The 19,564-nt window shown below is 39.8% G+C and overlaps 1 protein-coding gene across 1 annotated transcript in view; it reads right to left on the bottom strand.

Annotated features, from left to right (window-relative positions):
• Positions 1 to 14,558, bottom strand: part of rrp12 (ribosomal RNA processing 12 homolog) — a 52,312-nt gene extending 37,754 nt beyond the window's left edge. The window contains exons 1-11 of the mRNA XM_057847957.1: positions 14,330 to 14,558; positions 13,656 to 13,879; positions 13,459 to 13,542; positions 8,670 to 8,746; positions 8,488 to 8,593; positions 8,297 to 8,413; positions 8,052 to 8,190; positions 7,843 to 7,970; positions 3,481 to 3,579; positions 3,307 to 3,398; positions 1,176 to 1,287 (exon numbers count right to left, since the gene is read on the bottom strand). Coding sequence (XP_057703940.1) covers positions 1,176 to 1,287; positions 3,307 to 3,398; positions 3,481 to 3,579; positions 7,843 to 7,970; positions 8,052 to 8,190; positions 8,297 to 8,413; positions 8,488 to 8,593; positions 8,670 to 8,746; positions 13,459 to 13,542; positions 13,656 to 13,879; positions 14,330 to 14,468 — 1,317 coding nt within the window. The 5' untranslated portion in view covers positions 14,469 to 14,558. The remainder of the gene's footprint in view (positions 1 to 1,175; positions 1,288 to 3,306; positions 3,399 to 3,480; positions 3,580 to 7,842; positions 7,971 to 8,051; positions 8,191 to 8,296; positions 8,414 to 8,487; positions 8,594 to 8,669; positions 8,747 to 13,458; positions 13,543 to 13,655; positions 13,880 to 14,329) is intronic.
• Between the last annotated feature and the right edge of the window lie 5,006 nt (positions 14,559 to 19,564).

Raw genomic sequence — 19,564 nt, 5'->3', positions numbered from 1 at the left:
CAGTGACTTTCCAAGTAATGTCCAAATCAACCGACCCGGGTAATTTTTTAGGACATGAGTTGGGCTGCAGCTATCGAATATTTTAGTAATCGAGTATTCGACTAAAATTCTATCGATTAATCAAGTAATCGGATAAAACTTTTTGTAGGTTAAGAGCAATTATAAATATACATGGGAAAACAAGACATTTCACTTCATTGACATTTCATTTCAAATATTGAAACATTTTCAGACAATCAATGTCTTTATTTTCGATGTCCATTGTTGAAAACGGCCAACAACTGCATCTCAGATGTGACGCGGAAAAAACGGAAAAACAAATTCACGGCTTTCATTCAAAAAACTTCTAGATCTTATTAAACAAAAATCTTATTTCTTACATGAAAATGTCATTATGCTTGAAAACACACATCACTTAAAAGTTAGGTGTTTTTCCCCATGTTTCATTGAATTTCCATTTGTGTCAAGCTATTTTTAAGTTCTAGTTAAGTTTTAAGTTAGTCTAAATTGTAAGTCTATTGCTTTAAGATGGTGGCTGTTAACTAACGTCGGCAAGTCTTCATTTCGCTTCTAGTTCTATGTACATGGGCTAACGCCGCAGAGTCTTCATTTCGCATCTAGTTCCATTTACATATGATATCTATAAGACGCATCAGACACTACCACCGTTGCATCACATTGGTATAGTTTGTAGCGGCTGTCGGCTTATTGCTTCTTCCTCTACTCACGTGACATCAGCGCATTGTCCCGCATTAAAAGTAGTGCGGGCAAAACGTGATGCTTAGAGCTGGCAAAATTAAACGATTGCTCGAGGCGAAAAAAATGACTCATAAAATTATCAATTTTTAAACTCAAGTTAATCGAGTATTCGTTTCAGCTCCAGGCATGAGCACAACCTGGGCACATACCGGAACATTACCTGACTTCAGCGTATGCCTGAAAAGTGCATTAGATAGCCAAGGTACATACAGACTACTAGACCAGCAACTATCCATACTCACATTCACAACTATGGACAATCTATAGTCTTCAGTTAACCCAACATGCATGCTTTTAGAAAAAGAAGGAAGCCGAAATGCCCAGAAAAAAAAAACACGAACATGAGAAGAAAGTGCAAACTGAGCTTTCGAGTGGCATTATCATTTGTTTTACCCTTTGAAAGAACACAACATTACCTTGAGCATAGTGGCCGCCGCAGAGACCACCTGCGAGTGAGGCGACAACAAGCAGGACATGGCAGCTGAGAAGAGGCGAGGCAGGTGGCCTAGAGTGAGAGAACTCTGCAAACTGCACAAATGACAAACTCACTCACTGGAACACAATGAAAACTCGCCAGATGGTTCTTTAAAGCGGAAATGTGAACTAAGGTTAGCCAACCATGTTTTTGAATAATATCACTGGCTAAACAATTATAAGCATATTTTCATTATTTTTTTTAACGCAACCCTTCCAGATACTTTGTTTCACCCATAGCAACGCCCTTGACAACGAAAATGCTTTTCTTCAGCAATCTTCGGAAATTACGTCACACCGGGAAGTGCGAGGGAAGTCCGCCATAGAACAGTATTGTTTGTTGCATTGCTTCTCGGTAAGATGCCACGGTGGTGTGTGGCGATGTTTTGTTCTCGCTCAAACGAAAAGTTGTATGAGTGGCCAAAGGATAGCAGGGCATGTAAATGGACATCTTTCTTTCGCAACAAGCGAATGAATTTCACGCCATCATCGAGTAGTGTTCTCTGCTGCAAACACTTCGAAGATACCTGCTTCCTTAAATGGTCTGCTTATGATCAAGGATTTGCCAAAAAGTGTGATTTTTGAATAGATGACTGAAGACTTTGTCAAAGCAGAGAGCTGCCAACTGTTGTGGAATGAACAGTATAAGCTAGCGACGTTAGCCGAAAGTTAACTCGTGACAATACCCAATCATAGTTGTTGTTGCATTCGCTAGGTTAAGCGTGTTTAAATTGTGCGTCATCTACGATCTTGTCCGAAAGGGTTAATCCACTGTCAATCGGGAAAGGAGTATGGATGTGCATAAAAGCGGGTCGGTGTCGCGGTAATTCATGGTCACGTTGCCGTAAGAGACACACACTGCCGGTGAGTTTGTGCACATTTATTTGTATTTGTATTATGTATTTGCATTTGTACGGTTCGGCGTTTCTTTCACGGCGATCGCTTGTTAGCCTTCTAGTTTGTGTTTTACGTACGAGAGCCGCTGACAGGTGACAACAACAAGTGTGTTGCTTTTAATGTCTGGCAGCGAATCGGCGAGCGCACAGGTCACGCAGTGAATCATGGGAAATGTAGTCTCGGGACAACACTGAAGTGGTGCTTTGTAATCTGTTCGCTTGTGTGAAAAAACTACATTTCCTCACGCCATTAGACGCCACTTCCTGCCGAGAGCCCCGAGCTGTGTTCGTACTGTTAGCTCCATGTGTTAATAAGGAAACAAAGTTGTCAGCACGTCGTGTTTTCGATACATTTGTAAACAAAAAGCTCATAACAAGACACTATGCACGATCTGTTTAAGAGACGCTGGAGTAGTAGGAGGCGGGGAGGAGATCATCGAGAAGCAAAACTTCGCGGTCGAATGTGGCGGCATTCTGCTATTATTTTGTTTTCTTATTGTTGCCACAATAAAGTGGAGAAAGCCATCAACGACTCATCTCCTTCTACCCCCCCAACGTTTTCATATTATTATTTTATATGCACGAGAGCTGCCGGATCTGCCAAAATGAACATGAAGTCTGATTATTATTTTTTTTAACAATGTCATCAGATAGACAAAAACATAAAATTATGTGCAAATGCCTGCATCTTCAAATCATGAAAATAATAACAGCCTGTATCTTACCAATCTTGTAATCTCGATGGGTCTTGTATCCATTCCATGTCAGGTAGTCTAGGCACATTGTTTGCATCCTGATTAACGTCTGGCTAATACATGTTAGGTCCAACATAAAATTCCAACCTCCTCCTCTTCCGCCAACTCTTCAAAAACTTGGATCTCCTCCCTTGCGCTCGATCTATCGCTTATATCGCAGTTTGAATCACTGTTTGAAGGGCGTTGTGTGGCGGCCGTATGTACGTATGGAGCTGCCATCGCTGTTCCCGGTGTGACGTAATACTTCCGGGTTCGTCCCCTTTCAGGCTCGAACTTCGGAAACGCGATTATTTTGTCAAACATACAACATATAAATTATTTTTTCATGCTTTATTTGTTGGACAATGTTTAATTACTTTAATTGTGACCCTATTTGGCATGTTATAAAATTACTTCACGTTTCTGCTTTAAGTGTAACTTACCATGCTAAGTGAACATGCGCCTTCTGCATGACAGCAAGCCAGGCCAGCAGAGGCTGCTGGTCATTTTCACTGGGCAGGTAGTCATACAAAGCCTACACGGGAAGTCACCCACAATTATCAAGAGTTTCTCTCTCCAAAGTAGAGCATTTTATTTTCGCGGCACTCCGGGCTTACTGTAATGATTTGCGCATTAAGCTCAGGTGATAGGTTTGAGGTGCTTGGTTTCCCGCTGAAGAGTCTATGGAAGGTTTGCATGGCGCTGGCAGTCACTAGCTACACACAGACGCAACAACAAAAGCAAGAAAAAAAGGAAATATCTTGTTGCGTCAAATAATTCAACTCAACAATTAACATCGAAAAGATTAAGAACAACATCACAAATAAGTTGCTCATTTAAGGTTTTGAATTGAAGGGCATCAAGGGCAGTTAATGGCTGACAATGCTCCTTGTCCACCGAGAATGCCACACGGCCGCCAATCGGCGGCTTGTCGCACACCCCCCTCGGTCCTCTTTGCTTGCCCGCTGGGAGAGCGCTATTCTCAGCTTATTACCTCTTTGTGTGCCTGGTGTTGTGTCAAATTTTGCACCCCATCACAAATTACAACTTTGTGTTGGCCGCGAATACAGCGATTACAAAGTAAATACTACAAACTTTCTTTAAATAAAGGAATATTTACCGTATTGGTCCAAAAATAAGACAGCCCTGATTATAAGACGACCCCCTCTTTTTCAAGACTCAAGTTTGAAAAAATACTTTATGAACACCAAATTAATTTTTAGACAGAATTACAGTACATCTGAAACACATGATTATAACAATATATTTGAAAGAAAAGGCATGTTATTTTGCCTCATTCAAATCTTAATATCTGAACATTTAAATATGTAAACTAAAGTACAATCACATTCGTAAATGAATGGCTTCTGGTTTTTGAAATGTAAATAAACCAATCTATTGTGATAAAACAACAAAATTGCAATAACTGCAATAACCATCAAGTGAGGTCTAACTGTAACTGTAGTCTTGAAACAAATCTGAATGAGGAAAATCATTCATTCATTCATTCATTTTCCATGCCGCTTTTCCTCACGAGGGTCGCGGAGGTGCTGGAGCCTATTCCAATAAAATAATGCAAACTGGTTAAACTTGAGAGTAGCTGAGATCTGTCATGACAGAACATTACTCCTCAAGTTCAGCATTCGCTTCAATGATATTTGGCGCCATCTAGCGTCGTGAATGGGTATAATGTCTAGACCGCGAATATAAGACGACCCCCACTTTTTCAGTCTTATGTCAGTGCAAAAAACACCGTCTTATATTCGGGCCAATACGGTACTTTCGTTTGATCATGGACGGACATGTAGAAAAGTTCTCCTCAGACACATCCTGCCATGTTAAGCTGCACACAACAACTGCACGCCACTCACTCACTGTTTGCGTCTTTGCCGTGTAGTTAAGCATTCATTTACGCCATATTCGTGTTGAACATGTATACCTCCGATGTTACTTGTTTAATTAGCACCTGTGGATAACATTGAGAGTACAACTAAATGTAAAAGAGGGCTTATTCACAGCCACAACAGCTTTGGAAGCAAAACATTATAAAGGTGCAAAACTTGGCAGAACACCGGCAATAGACCACTATCCTCGGGTTGGGCTCGGGTAGCTACGCGCTCCTCCAACGTCGGCCGGTTTGTCAGGCAGTCATTCTCCAGCTGCTTCCCTGGCTGTCACTTGCTCGCCGCCGGGGGTGTTGTTGATTGGCGAAGACAATCGACAACACCACCGCCGTGTGACATAATCCGGGGTATTTTTGAGTGATTTTTCACTTCGAAAGGCAAGAATAAGACTTTGAAACGCCGCTCGGTTCAGGTTAACCAGTCGGCTAGCTGTCAAGCCTACTGGTTTGTTTACGCTCTCTGAAGCCGGGCCAGGGAAATGACAAAAGCCGGACTAACTTCGGTGGCATAAAATATCGTTCAGGAGGTGCAACAAGTCCACAGTTTTGACCATTATGGAGTAATTTTGCCATGTCGTACTGAATAAATGCATTTTTAATACTTTTCCATTTAGCATAAGGCTGTTTTTGTAATGACCATACCATTTATTTAGCAGTTGGGGGAAAATACTTAGATAAAAAGAATATCCAGTAAAAATATTGGAGTAGAGAGATTGAAACAATGATGACATTTTGCTGCTCTGTGTCGTATTTTCCTTGTTCGGAATCTTCCTTTTCAAATGGCTGAATTCTAAAATTGCTGAAATCGTGACCCTGCCGACATCATCCTCCAGCTGGGGGCGCTACAGCCCTTATAATGACAGGCGGGGCTAAACGGCAGATTAAAATACTAATTTCTAGTCATCTGCGCTTTGCCAAATTGTTGTATATAGTCAAATAGTCTCAAAATATGATTCTAATTCACATAATGATGCTTTTTAAGACTTCTTAATCCTGTCATAGGCAATTTAAAATGTTCAGTGAGTAGTAGGCGAAAAGGCATAAATCTGATATTTTTAAGAATGTCGGTATGACTTGATGTTCATTGAATTAAAATAAAAAACAAGATTGAACTAGACCAAATTGGTTACCTTATGAGGGAAATGATTGTTCGATTAAAAATATCACACTATTTCTAAATTCAGACTTTCTTTTTGTCTTCGGTAAGTCGGTGGACCGCAACATTGGCAGGGTTGGGGTTTCATCCTTTGTGTTCGTGAAACCAGCGTTCACGTGGAATTTTCATGAAACAAAGAAATCTTGCAATGTGAGTAATATACAAAATAAACTACTGTATTTTCACAACCATAAGGCACACCTAAAAGTCAAAAAGTTTCTCCAAAATGGACGGTGCGCCTAATAATGAGTTGCACCTATTGTGTGGACTGAGTACCAAAATGTGTCTGTCTTACTGAGCAATTTTTGAAAAGGCGGACAAAAGTGAGAGCGACACGAGAACCATAAATGGAAAAGTTTGCGAGTGATAGGGGACGTGCCTCCAGTAGCTGTTCAGTTCGGATACAGATGATGAGGATTTGGATGGATTTGTGGATTGATTGATGTGAGTACTTTGACAGACTTCACTATCAGTTGACGAGACAGCTCCTACAGAAATTGTGTCACACCTTCCCGGAAAGGGCTGGTCCAGGCAGAGCGTTGTGGTGACTTTCACTGTGATAAACTCACTGCGTTCTAACGCCGGATTTAGGTGAAACAGGACGAAAATTTTGCCGCATACAAGCAGGCCAAGCGTCTAAAGAGTGATTTGGTCAAGGATTCAAGGTAATAATTATATAAAATAGCACCATGTATGCACTTTGAAACGTGAAAAAAGGAAATGAATGGAAAAAAATTGTGTAACTTTAGCTTTAAATATTTACATAAAATGAATGGTAACTGCCCGTTTTGTTTTTTGTTCTCTTAACCAAGAATTTAGACTGTTTTACGTTCATTTCTATCGCAATTCTGGGATTTGGGCATTTATTTACAAGAATTTTCAACTTAAAAAGCTCTTTGTTTTGTGATGGCCGCCATGATGGATTTTATATCCATAAATTATCGCGTAATTTTACATTCAAATAATCAGGTAATTTTCCGTCCAACGTTTTTTGGCAAAAAAAACTAGTAATTTAGACATTTCTGGGTCCATACGAATAAAAATTTCAAGTTTCATTTTATGTAACATTTCAATCTAAAAACGACAGAATAAGTGCGTAAATAAGTAAGTAAATAAGTGCGATTGTGTATAGAAAAATGCTGAATTTGCTTTTGTTGAGTAAAATTTAGACGATTCTGCACGCTTTCCTCAAGTATTACGTTTCTGATGTAAAAATTGAGGGATTTATTAGCTGTTGAAAACTTATGTCAAATTTGCACTAAATAAAAAAAATGTAAGTCGCTATTTTGGGAAAAAACCAAAAACCTGTGTTAAATATTGCAACTGATCCTGAAAATATAGGTGATTATCTCAGCAGTTGGTGATTTTTGTGCATCTACTGTAAAATTTGAGAATATTATAGCCATTTTAACTTTTGTTATATTTCTATAAAAAATAATCGTGATTTTAATAGGGAACGAAATATAATTTTTTTATGCCGCTGCTCATGGAGACTCGTATATGGCTAAGGTAGGTGCCTGTTTTGGTTTTTGGTCACTAGCGGCTTTGGTTTTGAAAATATTTAAGTTTTTTTTTTTTTTTTTTTTAAATAGGCCCCCTCCAGAGCGGCCCCGCGCCCCGTTTCCCATCAACTGATAGTGAAGTCTAAAAAATACGCTAGCACGCATGCTAGCGCGCATGCTAGCATGTTTTTCATGCACCTAATAATGCAGTGCACCTTGCGGGTGTGTTAAATATAAAAACCGCACCCGAAAATGAACCTGCGCCTTTAACACAGTACGCCCTACGGTTGCTGAAATACGGTATCTAAGTATTTTTCCACACCACGGTTTAATTACAATATCAATCACATCAAACAATTACATACATATATCGCACAGGACTACATGAAACATGCTGTTTTTTTCCACATATTCTCACCGCATGGCTGAGTGTCATAACCCGCAGCAGCGTCTCACAACACGACTTAACAGCCCCCAGGGGGAACGTCAACATCAGCTCCTTTAGGAGGCCTAGCACGTGGAGCGTGGTGGTGTCCTCTCTGCTCCCTGAACACACACACGCTCATTTAAAAAAATTACCCAGAACTTTTGATTATTTCATGACACAAGTTAGAAAAATAGGCATACCTCCCGCTTGTTCCATCTCCTTGATGCAGAACTTGGCTGTGGACACAGCAGCAGGGTGATGGGCGGGGGCTTTATCTGTGAACAGGAAGTCACTCCCTCGGAGGATAGAGCACACGCCTTCTTGCGCCGCTTTACGCACCTACAGAGATTTATGTACAAATGAAAACGTCATGTTGAAAAAGCACTACTTAAAACAGAGGAATAGACGTTAACTCCACACGACAGAGTGAGACGAGCGAGCTGACCTTGGGTTTGCTGTGCACGGTGAAGCTGAGCAGGCCATGGTATGCCTGAAGAGTGGAAGGGTAAGTCCAAACAGTCACATCTTGTTTTCTCAACAGAGTGGCCAAGCACGAGAGAATCTAAGGACGACAATGACAAGACAATCAAGCTGATGTGTCTTGAAAATTTTATGAAAAAATAAAGACGTGCTAACCCATCTAAGAGACGATGTGTTTTCAGACGAGGCTTGCTGGGACATGATGTCCATCAGAGCCTTGGTGGTGTCAGAGAATTTAGACATGAGCACTGGGGCAGGAACCCTGAAAGCAGCCAATGACATTTTTTTTTTTTTTCCACAAATTTGACACGATTGCATACATTTCTGCCAGGGCAAACCTTTTCATCGTGAGGTTTAGGAGATACGCAACGGCAGCTTGCGATTCCGCTGAATCCACCACTTCCAGAGTTGTCATCTGTAAAAACAACGTACATCACTGGAAGATGCTGGGCTTTCAAAGAGGGGAAGCTCAAAGTGTGTCCGCCTGTAGACAATTAGGGATATTGGAAGTTCACTGACGCTACTACCAAAACCACTGGCCCAGGTCAACGTGTCAAAAAATAAATAAAAAGAACAAATTGCTTCAATAACATTTACCGGTACTTTTTTTAGGTAGATTTAATTATAAGTGCAGCAAAATGGTGCTAAAACATGAATCTAGTGCAAATAATCCTATTCCAATTCCCCAATCACTCCAGTATAGCCAGTTCTTCCTCCATTTCCTTCACAGTTGGGGGATTTTTGTGTCCTGATGCCAGCCAAGAGGTGCAGCCTAACTCATGCAGCCAGCGGAGTAGGGGTGTGACAATATATTGAAATGGTGTTATATCGTGATACTTTGTATCCCAAAAGGTTATCGATATTCTCCTGCCAAGAATATATGTATTGTAGGTGTCAATGTTTTTTTTTTTTTAAATTAAGGAACCAACAAGTGGCTACCAAAATCTTCCACCATAATAGTGTCTCTGTTAACTCTATGGCTGCCATTCACGGCCCTAAACGCTCAAACCATTTAAACTGGGAGGACCCAGAAACACAGCATTTGTAGCCAGTCTTTATGATTTTTGTTGCATTTACAGGTCACTTTCTGTTCTGTAACCCAAAATCAAGAGGAAGTGATACTGAAATGCCACAAATTCAACAGAAAGTGACTGAAAATCAGCAAATGACCTGAAATGCCCCCAAATTTAACTCCATGCTTGCCATTGACTGCCATAGACTTCCAATCTGTTACGCATGGGATGGATGGCAGCGAATGAACAAATGTTCATTTGCTGTCACCCTCCAAGTTCAAATGGATTGGACATCTACTAGTGATAACAGTACAGCAGAAGGACGAAAATAAATTGTTTTTCTGTTTATTAGTTGTTTTGTAGAATACAGGTTTTCCCCTACATATTAAAGATTGTGGCACTACTACTGTTTTTATTCATCATACAGTAATTGTATTGTTGTAACTTAAGTTACGGTGTTGAAAAAGGTTTCTTTATAACCTGGCAGATTCCAAATCCCCAAAATTACAAAACAGATGGCGAATTTGCATTGAAATCAGTATTTTTCATCTCAATGATATATATATATATATATATTATATAGGGCTGTCAAACGATTAAAATTTTTAATCAAGGTAATCACAGCTTAAAAATTAATTAATCGTAATTAACTGCAATTCAAACCATCTCTAAAATATGCCATATTTTTCTGTAAATTATAGTTGAAATGGAATAAGACACAAGACAGACATAAACATTCAACATATTATACATAAGTACTGTATTTGTTTATTTTAACAATAAATCCACAAGAGGGCATTAACATTATTAACAGTCTTTCTGTTAAAGGGATCCACGGATTGAAAGACTTGTAGTTCTCTAAAGATAAATTTGAGTACAAGTTATAGTAATTTTTTTTTTTTTTTTGAGAGATAGGAATATTATTTTTGTTGTGCTCTCACTAAATGATACTGTAGCGACTTAACTGTTCCGCCCAAATGCATGATGGGAAGTTGGGCAACCATGACTGTCGGTGGTGGCCGCAAAGGGTATACAGTATGTGCTGCGTTGTGTACAATTAGGCGTGTTAAGAAAAAGAACGTATCCTGCTCCAACCAAAATTTAGATGGGAAGTTGGGCAACTATGACTGTCAGTGGTGGCTGCAAGTGTCATACAGTATGATCTGCGTTGTGTTTATTAGGTGTGTTAAGAAAAAGAATGTCTCCTGCTTCCCAAATGCTTGATGGGAAGTTGGGCAACCATGACTGTCGGTAGTGGCTGCAAATGGTATAGAATATGTTCTACGTTGTGTTCAATTAAGCGTGTTGAGTAAAAGATTGTTTCTTGTTCCGCACAAATGCATGATGGGAAGTTGGACAACCATGACTGTTGGTAGTGGCTGCCAAAGGTTAAGCCAATAAAAGGTGCGGGCCAATGAACACCTGTGTCCACTCGCATTTCTCTGCCTTTTTGCTCTCAATGTGCTGAAACAGCGTCATTGTAATCTGCTTGAGGCAACGCATGAACAGGTCATTCCGTGCGTACATTAATTGCGTCAAATATTTTAACGCGGTTAATTTAAAAAATTAATTACCGCCCGTTAACACGATAAATTTGACAGCCCTAATATTTTATATGTATATATATATATATATATATATATATATATATCAGTTTGCACTCAGGACTAACTTTAAAGCAATCAGAAAAGTAACTCCCCACAAAGAAACTTCAGTTTTGACTTAAATTGAATTGACTAATGTAATCTGTGAAAACATGGGTTCGAAACAGTGTAGTTCTAATGGCTAATCCATTTAATGTGCTTCAGAATATGGACCAAGTCAGCATGATGTCAAAGATGGCATCACAGACTGATTAATGGGGAGAGCTGTACCCTTGCTTTGAGCCAGCTGTCAGCCATTGCGTTGACAGTGCCGATCTCAACAGTGAACTGTGAGAGATATTTCTCTGCAATGAACAGAGTAAGACATTTGGTCAACTGTACAATGCACAGAACTGTACAATGTAAGTTAGAGATGCTTGTGTGTCTTCATTTCCTATATTTCATTTTTTAAAATCTTTTGTAGGTGAAGACAGAGCTGAGGAACCGACTGGGGACAGTCTGGTCGCATGCCTCACATTGACTATACATATATGGCACCACCTATTGCTAATTTCTCTTAAGAAAGAGCCCTCAAATTGTCTTAAAACATCGAGGAAAATCAAGTGTAGGCAAGATGCAAACTTTGCAAAATAGATCTTAGTTATGGCTTCTTGGAAGAAAATAATTGTTTAAAAAAAAAAAAAAAAAAAGTATTTGTCGTGTTATCAAACAATTTCGCCGCAGCACACTTTCAAAATCCGATGCAGCCCACCACCATCACAGCTTCAAAAAAATCCTAGAGGAAACTGTGGAATATACTAGAAAGATTTCCAGACCAATGTATCAATAATTGTTGTATCGCCATATCGTGAGATCGTTATCGTGTGCTTTGTATCGTATCGTGATTGCTGTCATCCCACACAGATTTTGAGTTCATTGGTCACATAACCAGAATGTTTTTGCGCTAAAATGATGTTTATAATTTTCATTATTTTTGTGTAACATCAGCTTGTAACAAACTGGCGTGTGGCATTTACCCGTTTTCAATTTAACAGGGGGAACCAACCCGGAACACGAATAACCCAAGCAGAAACATGAGTAAACCCAAATTGATGCCACTGACCACTTACACATAATTTAATGTTTTCGGGAAACAAAAACACACACACACAAAAAAAAAAAAAAACATTTTTACTTGGGAGCTCCAGGGGGAAGGGGGACCGCGGGACATCGCCATGCCTGGGGGAAGCTTACCAGTCTTTCCCTTACCGCGTTCTGGAGGACTCCCAACAATTTAGAAGTCAAAGAAATGGCAACTATTGCTAACAATTTTCAAGCTAGACAATCGTTATGACGATATTATTTTCTCCGTAGTCACGCAGATGAATGATCACATTATATTAATAATATAGGTTTCATACTCGTTAACTTTTTTTTTTTTTACTTACTTGTCTGCATATGTGGGTATTGATCTCCACGTCTCACAGTAAACCTCATTTTTTTGTCTCATTGTAGCTGAGCCAATTCCAAACAGTCTTGCCACGAGGGCTGAAACTTTCTCTCCTTTTTCTTTTCATATTGGATTTCGCTTTCCTTCAATTCCTCCAGTGACTTTCTTTTCTTCAGTGGTCTTTTTTTCCCCCGGTGCATGGCGGGTGGTGACGATTTCAGAAGCATGTCGTCTTGTTGTGTAACGTTAGGTGGGTACTGTTTAGCACTGCATATCCATAACTGTCTATATATTTCAATCTACCTGCCTTCTATTCCTCTTGTGCTTATCTCCATTGCTGATTTCAATCATTATTAGTAGTAGTAGTTTTTGCTTTATTTCTATTTATGTTTTATTTTTATTTATTTATTTTTATTCTGTGATTAAATGCGATCTTTTGTCTTGGTTTTTACGTTGTGTTGATTTAAATGTGATTTTTATGGTTTTCATGTGATGTAAAGCACTTTGAATTGCCTTGTGTTGAATTGTGCTATATAAATAAATTTGCCTTGCCTTGCCTAAGATACTGACAATTAATCAGCAAGAGTAATCGGGTTGCACGCAGGCCAGTGGTTGGAGCATACTAGGGGCCCTGACAGTTTTAAAAGTACATGAGGCCGCTGGGTCATTTAAATTTTCAAATGTCAACCCCTGGAGTGCTTTGTGACGGTGGAGGGGCTCAGCGGCACACGCTGCTTGGAAGAGAAAGAAACTAGAGTGACAGAAGTCACCCTCCAAACACACAAACACCAAAAATATAAGCACAATTTTTTGCTAGATATTTTTAACAAAGAAAGTGCTGCTAGACAAAAGACAAAAATGAAAAGGGATGCCTAAAACAACACTGATTGCAGCGTATATTTCGTCAATGATGTGTACACACAACAGTATTCATTTGAGCACTTTTTTTTTTTTTACATTTTTGGGAAAGCTGAGCTTCGCTTGCAATCTTAGAGCAATCACCTCTGACGTACATAATGTATATATATAGATTCATGTAGTCATTTAGATCAGCAGTTTGAAGTATCACTGCCACACTTACCAAAGCAGCAAAATATTCCGTTTCCGTCTCCTTCCCTCCTTGGCTGCGTATCACCTCTGTTACAGCGGCCAACACAGCGCAGATCTTCAAAGAACATTTGAAAACAACATCCCTATTAAAGTTAGTTACAATTTCAACATCGAATCCCAAAGATAGTTATTCCTTTTGGATGACACTTCCTCCACCTATGTTCCTACCTCTTTATGAGCAGCAGAGTTGGACTCCCAGAACCGCTGTACCTTCTTAAAAGTTAGATTGGAACAGTCCGAGAGCCCGCTGAGGAAGGTTCCCGAGGTCCTGTCTGACACCGCTTGCTCATCCTCCATGGAGTCATCTTTCTGGCTTGCTGTTTTGATCTCCAGCGGACCTGTCTGCAACTCATTGTGGAGCTTGAGAGCGTCAACGGTCAAATCACTTTTTCCTGCACCAAAAACAAAGATGTAATTTAACGAGAGCATCTCAAAAGACATTTGAAAGCACTAAGTAAAACAACTTGCTGTTAATAGACTACATGGACAACATTCCCATACGTCAGCATATAAACATGAATAACGTGATCTTAGAATGACTTATTTAAAATACTAAAATCCGCAGACTAAAAATTATGTAAAACTGCAAACACAGCTCAACACAACACTAGTCGTTGATCTACAAAGTATTTATCACCTTGTTATTGAATTGTTAATTGCGGTCTTTATGGTTTATAATCACGTTAAGCGGTAAAGTTTAATTTTCATTAAGACCGACTCTCCGTATCATCTCACAAGGAAATTACCCAAATAAATGACAAGACGATGTTGTGGCTAGCATTTGCTAAAGTTAGCCCAGCCCCTCAAACCCACGTGCATGGGGGGAGGAAAAAAAACTTTACCGGAGGGTCGGCTGAAAAAACGACTTTTAGCAGCGTGTCGATGTCGGCTCGTCTGTGGATTTGAGTCGCTACTGTGTCCTTTCTTCCATCGTTTGATTTTCGAAGCCGTCCCGGATCGAATTTTCCCCTTTTTGACCATTTTCACGCTCGTCGAGCCTGCTGCGAGGAGACACCGTTCCAGACAGATGATTCTGTCGCTCACCAATGACGTCACGATAAGGCACCCTGTTTTGCCTGCGGAGGGCGCTGTATACATTTCTACATTCACGATTAAATACTGTCTCGGAATGATTCATTTAAATTCATTCATTTTCTCAAACGTTAATTATGAAGTAAAATACAAAAGCAATAATTTTGTGTTTGCTCCCATTTTTCCTCCAAAAAAAAGACATATCTCACGCAAATATGGTTAACAAATCAGTTCATCTGCTTTTGCGCATTTCTGCAAGATGAATACATATATTTTCTCCACAGATCGTATGTGTACTATGGCCAAAATAAAAATCACTAAAATATGCCCGTTTTACTGTAAAGCATCAAGGTGTACACTCGTTTCCATTCCCATGTAATTTAAATCATAATAAAAAATAAAAAATAAAAATAAAAAATAAAAAATTAAAAAAAAAAAAAACAGACCACACAACGTGAAGTTTAAAGGGTTTTGGGGACCATTGGCCCTAGCCCAATTCTTTACCCTAAACTTAACTAGACACAGGGGTTTGCGGATATTGCTGTTGAGAGAAATGGTGGAGGAAATGTTTTGTATTCATAAATGTGTCCTCAGTTGATGTTGAAATAATTTTCCTATTGCTTGTTATTATTGACATATTATCTTTTCGCCACAAGATGGCAGGATGGGACTTAATTGTCTAAAGTGCTACTTTTATTACTTCCTTGTGTTTGACTTTGATGACTTGATTTATGGGATTGCCTGTGAAGACAGCAATGAGAGAGGATGTATCCGCATGTCAGTGGAAATTAAACACGCCAAGTTTTGGCTAAAAGAACTTATTCTCCGTCAATTCTTCCTACGAATGCAACGTTGAGCTGCAACCACCTCAACAGGTTATGGGCCCAGGAGTCATTCGAAGGTAAAGTCAGTTTCCACCGTGTAGAAGGTCACGAAGGACAGCGTGCTCACGGACTGCTGATTAGCGGAAAAAGCTAACAAGCAACATGGATCCACGAGGAACAAGTAGGTCACCTCGACTGGCATTTGACGGAGATGAAGCTAAATATGAACTCTGGGAAACTAAAATGTTGGGACATTTTCATCTGATCGGGCTAAAGAACACAGTGCTGGTAGGACCAAACACTGAAGCCGAGAGAGAAAATGATGAAATGAAAAATGCGGACGCGTATGCTGAAATGATACAACTTCTTGATGATAAAAGCCTCTCGTTAATAATGAGAGATGCGCCAAATGACAGAAAAAAAGCTCAGAAAATATTAAGAGAATATTATGCTGGGAAGGGAAAACCCAGGATTATAAATTTGTACACCATGCTAACATCTCTTCAAAAGGGAACCGAAGAAAGTATAGTGGACTACATAATAAGAGCTGAGACCGCCATCACAGCATTGCGAAATGCAGGTGAAACAATGGGAGATGGTCTACTTATCGCAATGGTCTTGAAGGGGCTGCCAGAAAGTTACAAGCCATTTACAATTCATGTGGCGCATACCGATGAGAACATGACATTTGTTGAATTAAAAACCAAACTCCGAAGTTTTGAAGAAACGGAAAAATTAAATGCAGCAGAATCAAGCGACAGAGTGATGTAGAGTCATGCAAGAGCTTCAAACCAAACCACAAAAACAAACGCTCATGACCGGATCAAAGACGACACAGAGTTGGTGTGCTTCAAATGTGGGATCAAAGGCCACCGTGCAAAATCATGTCGACAAAAGACATGGTGTAGTCGGTGCAAAACGGACACGCACAAGGACACCACTTGCAGACGCAAGGAAAAACTGGACGGAGCGAGAAAACTGCTGAAGATGGAGATCCTGACTTCGCGTTCAAGGTGAGAGATGAACAGCCCAACACCAGGCGGCAGGATACACACAGCATCCGGGAATGAGGCCTGATGGTGGACACGGGCGCGACATCTCATATCATCACTAACGTGACCAAGTTCAAAAGCTTCCAGGAGACGTTCAAACCAGAGAACCACAGCGTCGAGTTGGCAGATGGTACTCGGTGCAGTGGAGTCGCACTAAAAAGAGGAGATGCAGAGTGCTACTTGATTGACAACAGAGGACAGCAGCGCAAGGCAACACTCAGAAACGCAGTCTTCATACCATCGTACCCACAAGACATTTTTTCGGTGAAAGCAGCAACATCGAGTGGAGCCACGGTACTTTTCAAAGAAGGTGAAGACGCACTGATAACCAAATTCAATATTCATGTGTATGGCAAGCTGTACTTTTTGCATACATATGGTGAGTCAGACAAGTGCAATGCATGTTATGATATTCACACATGGCACCAAATATTAGGCCACTGTAATTATGAGGATGTGCTAAAATTACAGAAATTAGTTGATGGAATGCAGATTAAGGGAAAAGAAACAAGACCTGAACAAACGTGTGAGATATGCATACAAGGAAAATTTATCCAGACTCGAAATAGAGACCCAGATACTCGAGCAGATACACCCTTAAAATTGGTACACTCAGATCTTGCGGGTCCTATAACTCCAGAATCGATTGATGGTTACAAATATGTGCAGTTATTCACAGATGATTACTCTGGTGCAATTTTCACATATTTCCTGAAAAAGAAAAGTGACACTGTTCTAGCAACAGAAAAATTTCTCACAGATATAGCTCCTTATGGGAAAGTAAGGTGCATCTGATCTGATAACGGGACTGAATATACTTGCAATGATTTCCAAACATTGTTGAGAAAAATTGAAATAAGACACGAAACATCAGCGCCGTATTCCCCACACCAGAACGGGACTGCTGAAAGAGGATGGCGTACACTATTTGAAATGTGTAGGTGCATGCCAGTCGAAAGTGGGCTACCAAAATACCTATGGCACTATGCAGTTTAACTGCAGCAATGGTACGCAACAGATGTTATAATAGAAGTACAGGGCAAACTCCTTACCAGATTTTGACGAACAAGAAAACAAATATTTCCAGAATGCAAAAAATTTGGGTCTGTATGTTACACATACAAACAAGACAAGGGAAAATTGGATTCTAAGTGTGGCCAAGGACAGTTTGTTGGCTATGACAAAAATAGTCCAGCATATCTAGTCTACTATCCAGACACAAAGAAAGTACAAAAACATAGGCTGGTAAAGATTGTGAACAAGGAAGTCATAGAAAAACAGACACAGACATGTGACATGGATCAAGATGAAGAACACAACAAGATGGGGTTGCCAAGGGCTGATAGAGCAAGTGTAGAGGTCAAAAACAGAAATGAAGATCCTGTAGAACCAAGTGCACATAGTGAGAGTCCAAAGGAAGTGACAAAATGTGAACTTGAGAGTAGAAGGTATTCCTCAAGAGAGAGGAGAAAACCGAGTCATTTAGAAGACCTCACAACAGAAGTCAGAGATAGTGATGGAGTTCATACCACTGTAGACTACTGCTACAGGATGGTAGTTGGTATACCTCAAACATACCAGGAGGCCATGAGTTCAAATAATTCAAAAGATTGGTCAAAAGCCATGGATGAAGACATTCAGTCAGAAAATAAAACATTTACCTTGACAACACTGACAAAAGGCAAGAAAACAATGGGGGTTAAATGGGTTTACACAGTCAAAAAGGATGAAAATGGGAGAGATAAAGGTACTTCCGAAAAGAGCCTTAGTCTCAGAAGAGACGACAATGCAAAACTTGGTATTCAGGCATATAGTGATGCTGACTGGGCAGCTGATACTCTGGACAGGCGCAGTACTTCAGGATACTGTGTTTTCTTGGGCAAGAAGAGTTCTCCAATTTCTTGGAAAACAAAGAAACAACCTACTATCGCACTATCTACCTGTGAAGCTGAATATATGGCACTGGCTTCAACCATACAAGAATTCCTATATTTAGAGCACCTACTAGGTAGCATTGATCATTATCAGTACACTCCAACAACTGTACACGAAGACAACCAGGAGACAATCGCTCTTGCCAAAAATCCTGTTAACAGACAGAGATGCAAGCATGTAGACATAAAATATCATTTTATTTGATCTACTGTGAATCAGGGAAGAGTCACATTGACTTATTGTCCAACAAATGACATGATAGCTGACATCATGACAAAACCTGTAACAAAGTTAAAATTGAAGAAGTTTGACAGTGTTATTTTTGGAATTTGAAATGTAAAAGTTCATTTGGTTGTTAAAAAGGGTGTCAACATGAGAACAAGTGGGGGTGTTGAGAGAAATGGTGGAGGAAATGTTTTGTATTCATACATGTGTCCTCAGTTGATGTTGAAATAATGTTCCTATTGCTTGTTATTATTGACATATTATCTTTTCGCCACAAGATGGCAGGATGGGACTTAATTGTCTAAAGTGTTACTTTTATTTCTTCTTTGTGTTTGACTTTGATGACTTTGACTTGTGGGATTGCCTGTGAAGACAGCAATGAGAGAGGATGTAACCGCATGTCAGTGGAAATTAAACACACCAAGTTTTGGCTAAAAGACAACTTATTCTCCGTCAATTCTTCCTACGAATGCAACGTTGAGCTGCAACCACCTCAACAATTGCCATAACTAGATAGTAACCTTTGCTATGTGTGGAAGTAATTTAATGTTCTGAATCAACCGTTAAAGTTGTTAAAATTGCTCCCATTATTGAATTAGTTCCCTTCTGTCTACTTTCAACATATGTAAGTTTTAAAACTGTTTTATCATTTAAAGATAGATTTAAGCCAAGATTTTGCAGATTTCGGAGCATTTTAGATAAAAAGTTGCGTAGGTTCGCTAGGAAGGTTATCTACAACAGAGCCTTCCTGAGAGGTCTACTGCTTTAAGATGGCGGCTGTTTACTAACGCATCTAGTTCTTTATACATGTTTTAATTCCGCCGTGTCTGTCATTTGCATCTAGTTCTATAATATGTGATATCTACTGTAGCATCATGTCAGCGTAGTTTGAAGGCTATCGGCTACAGTCAGGTATTATTGTAGCCACCTAGCATCACGTTTGCAACGGCGTCACAACTTCCTTCCCTCCTCCCCACCCCTGCTCGGCTCTCTCGTCTCTATGAGTCCA

Source organism: Corythoichthys intestinalis, chromosome 10 (genome assembly GCF_030265065.1).
Source record: "Corythoichthys intestinalis isolate RoL2023-P3 chromosome 10, ASM3026506v1, whole genome shotgun sequence".
NCBI classification, from domain to species: Eukaryota; Metazoa; Chordata; class Actinopteri; order Syngnathiformes; family Syngnathidae; genus Corythoichthys; species Corythoichthys intestinalis.
This window is presented reverse-complemented; position numbering and strand designations above follow the sequence as displayed.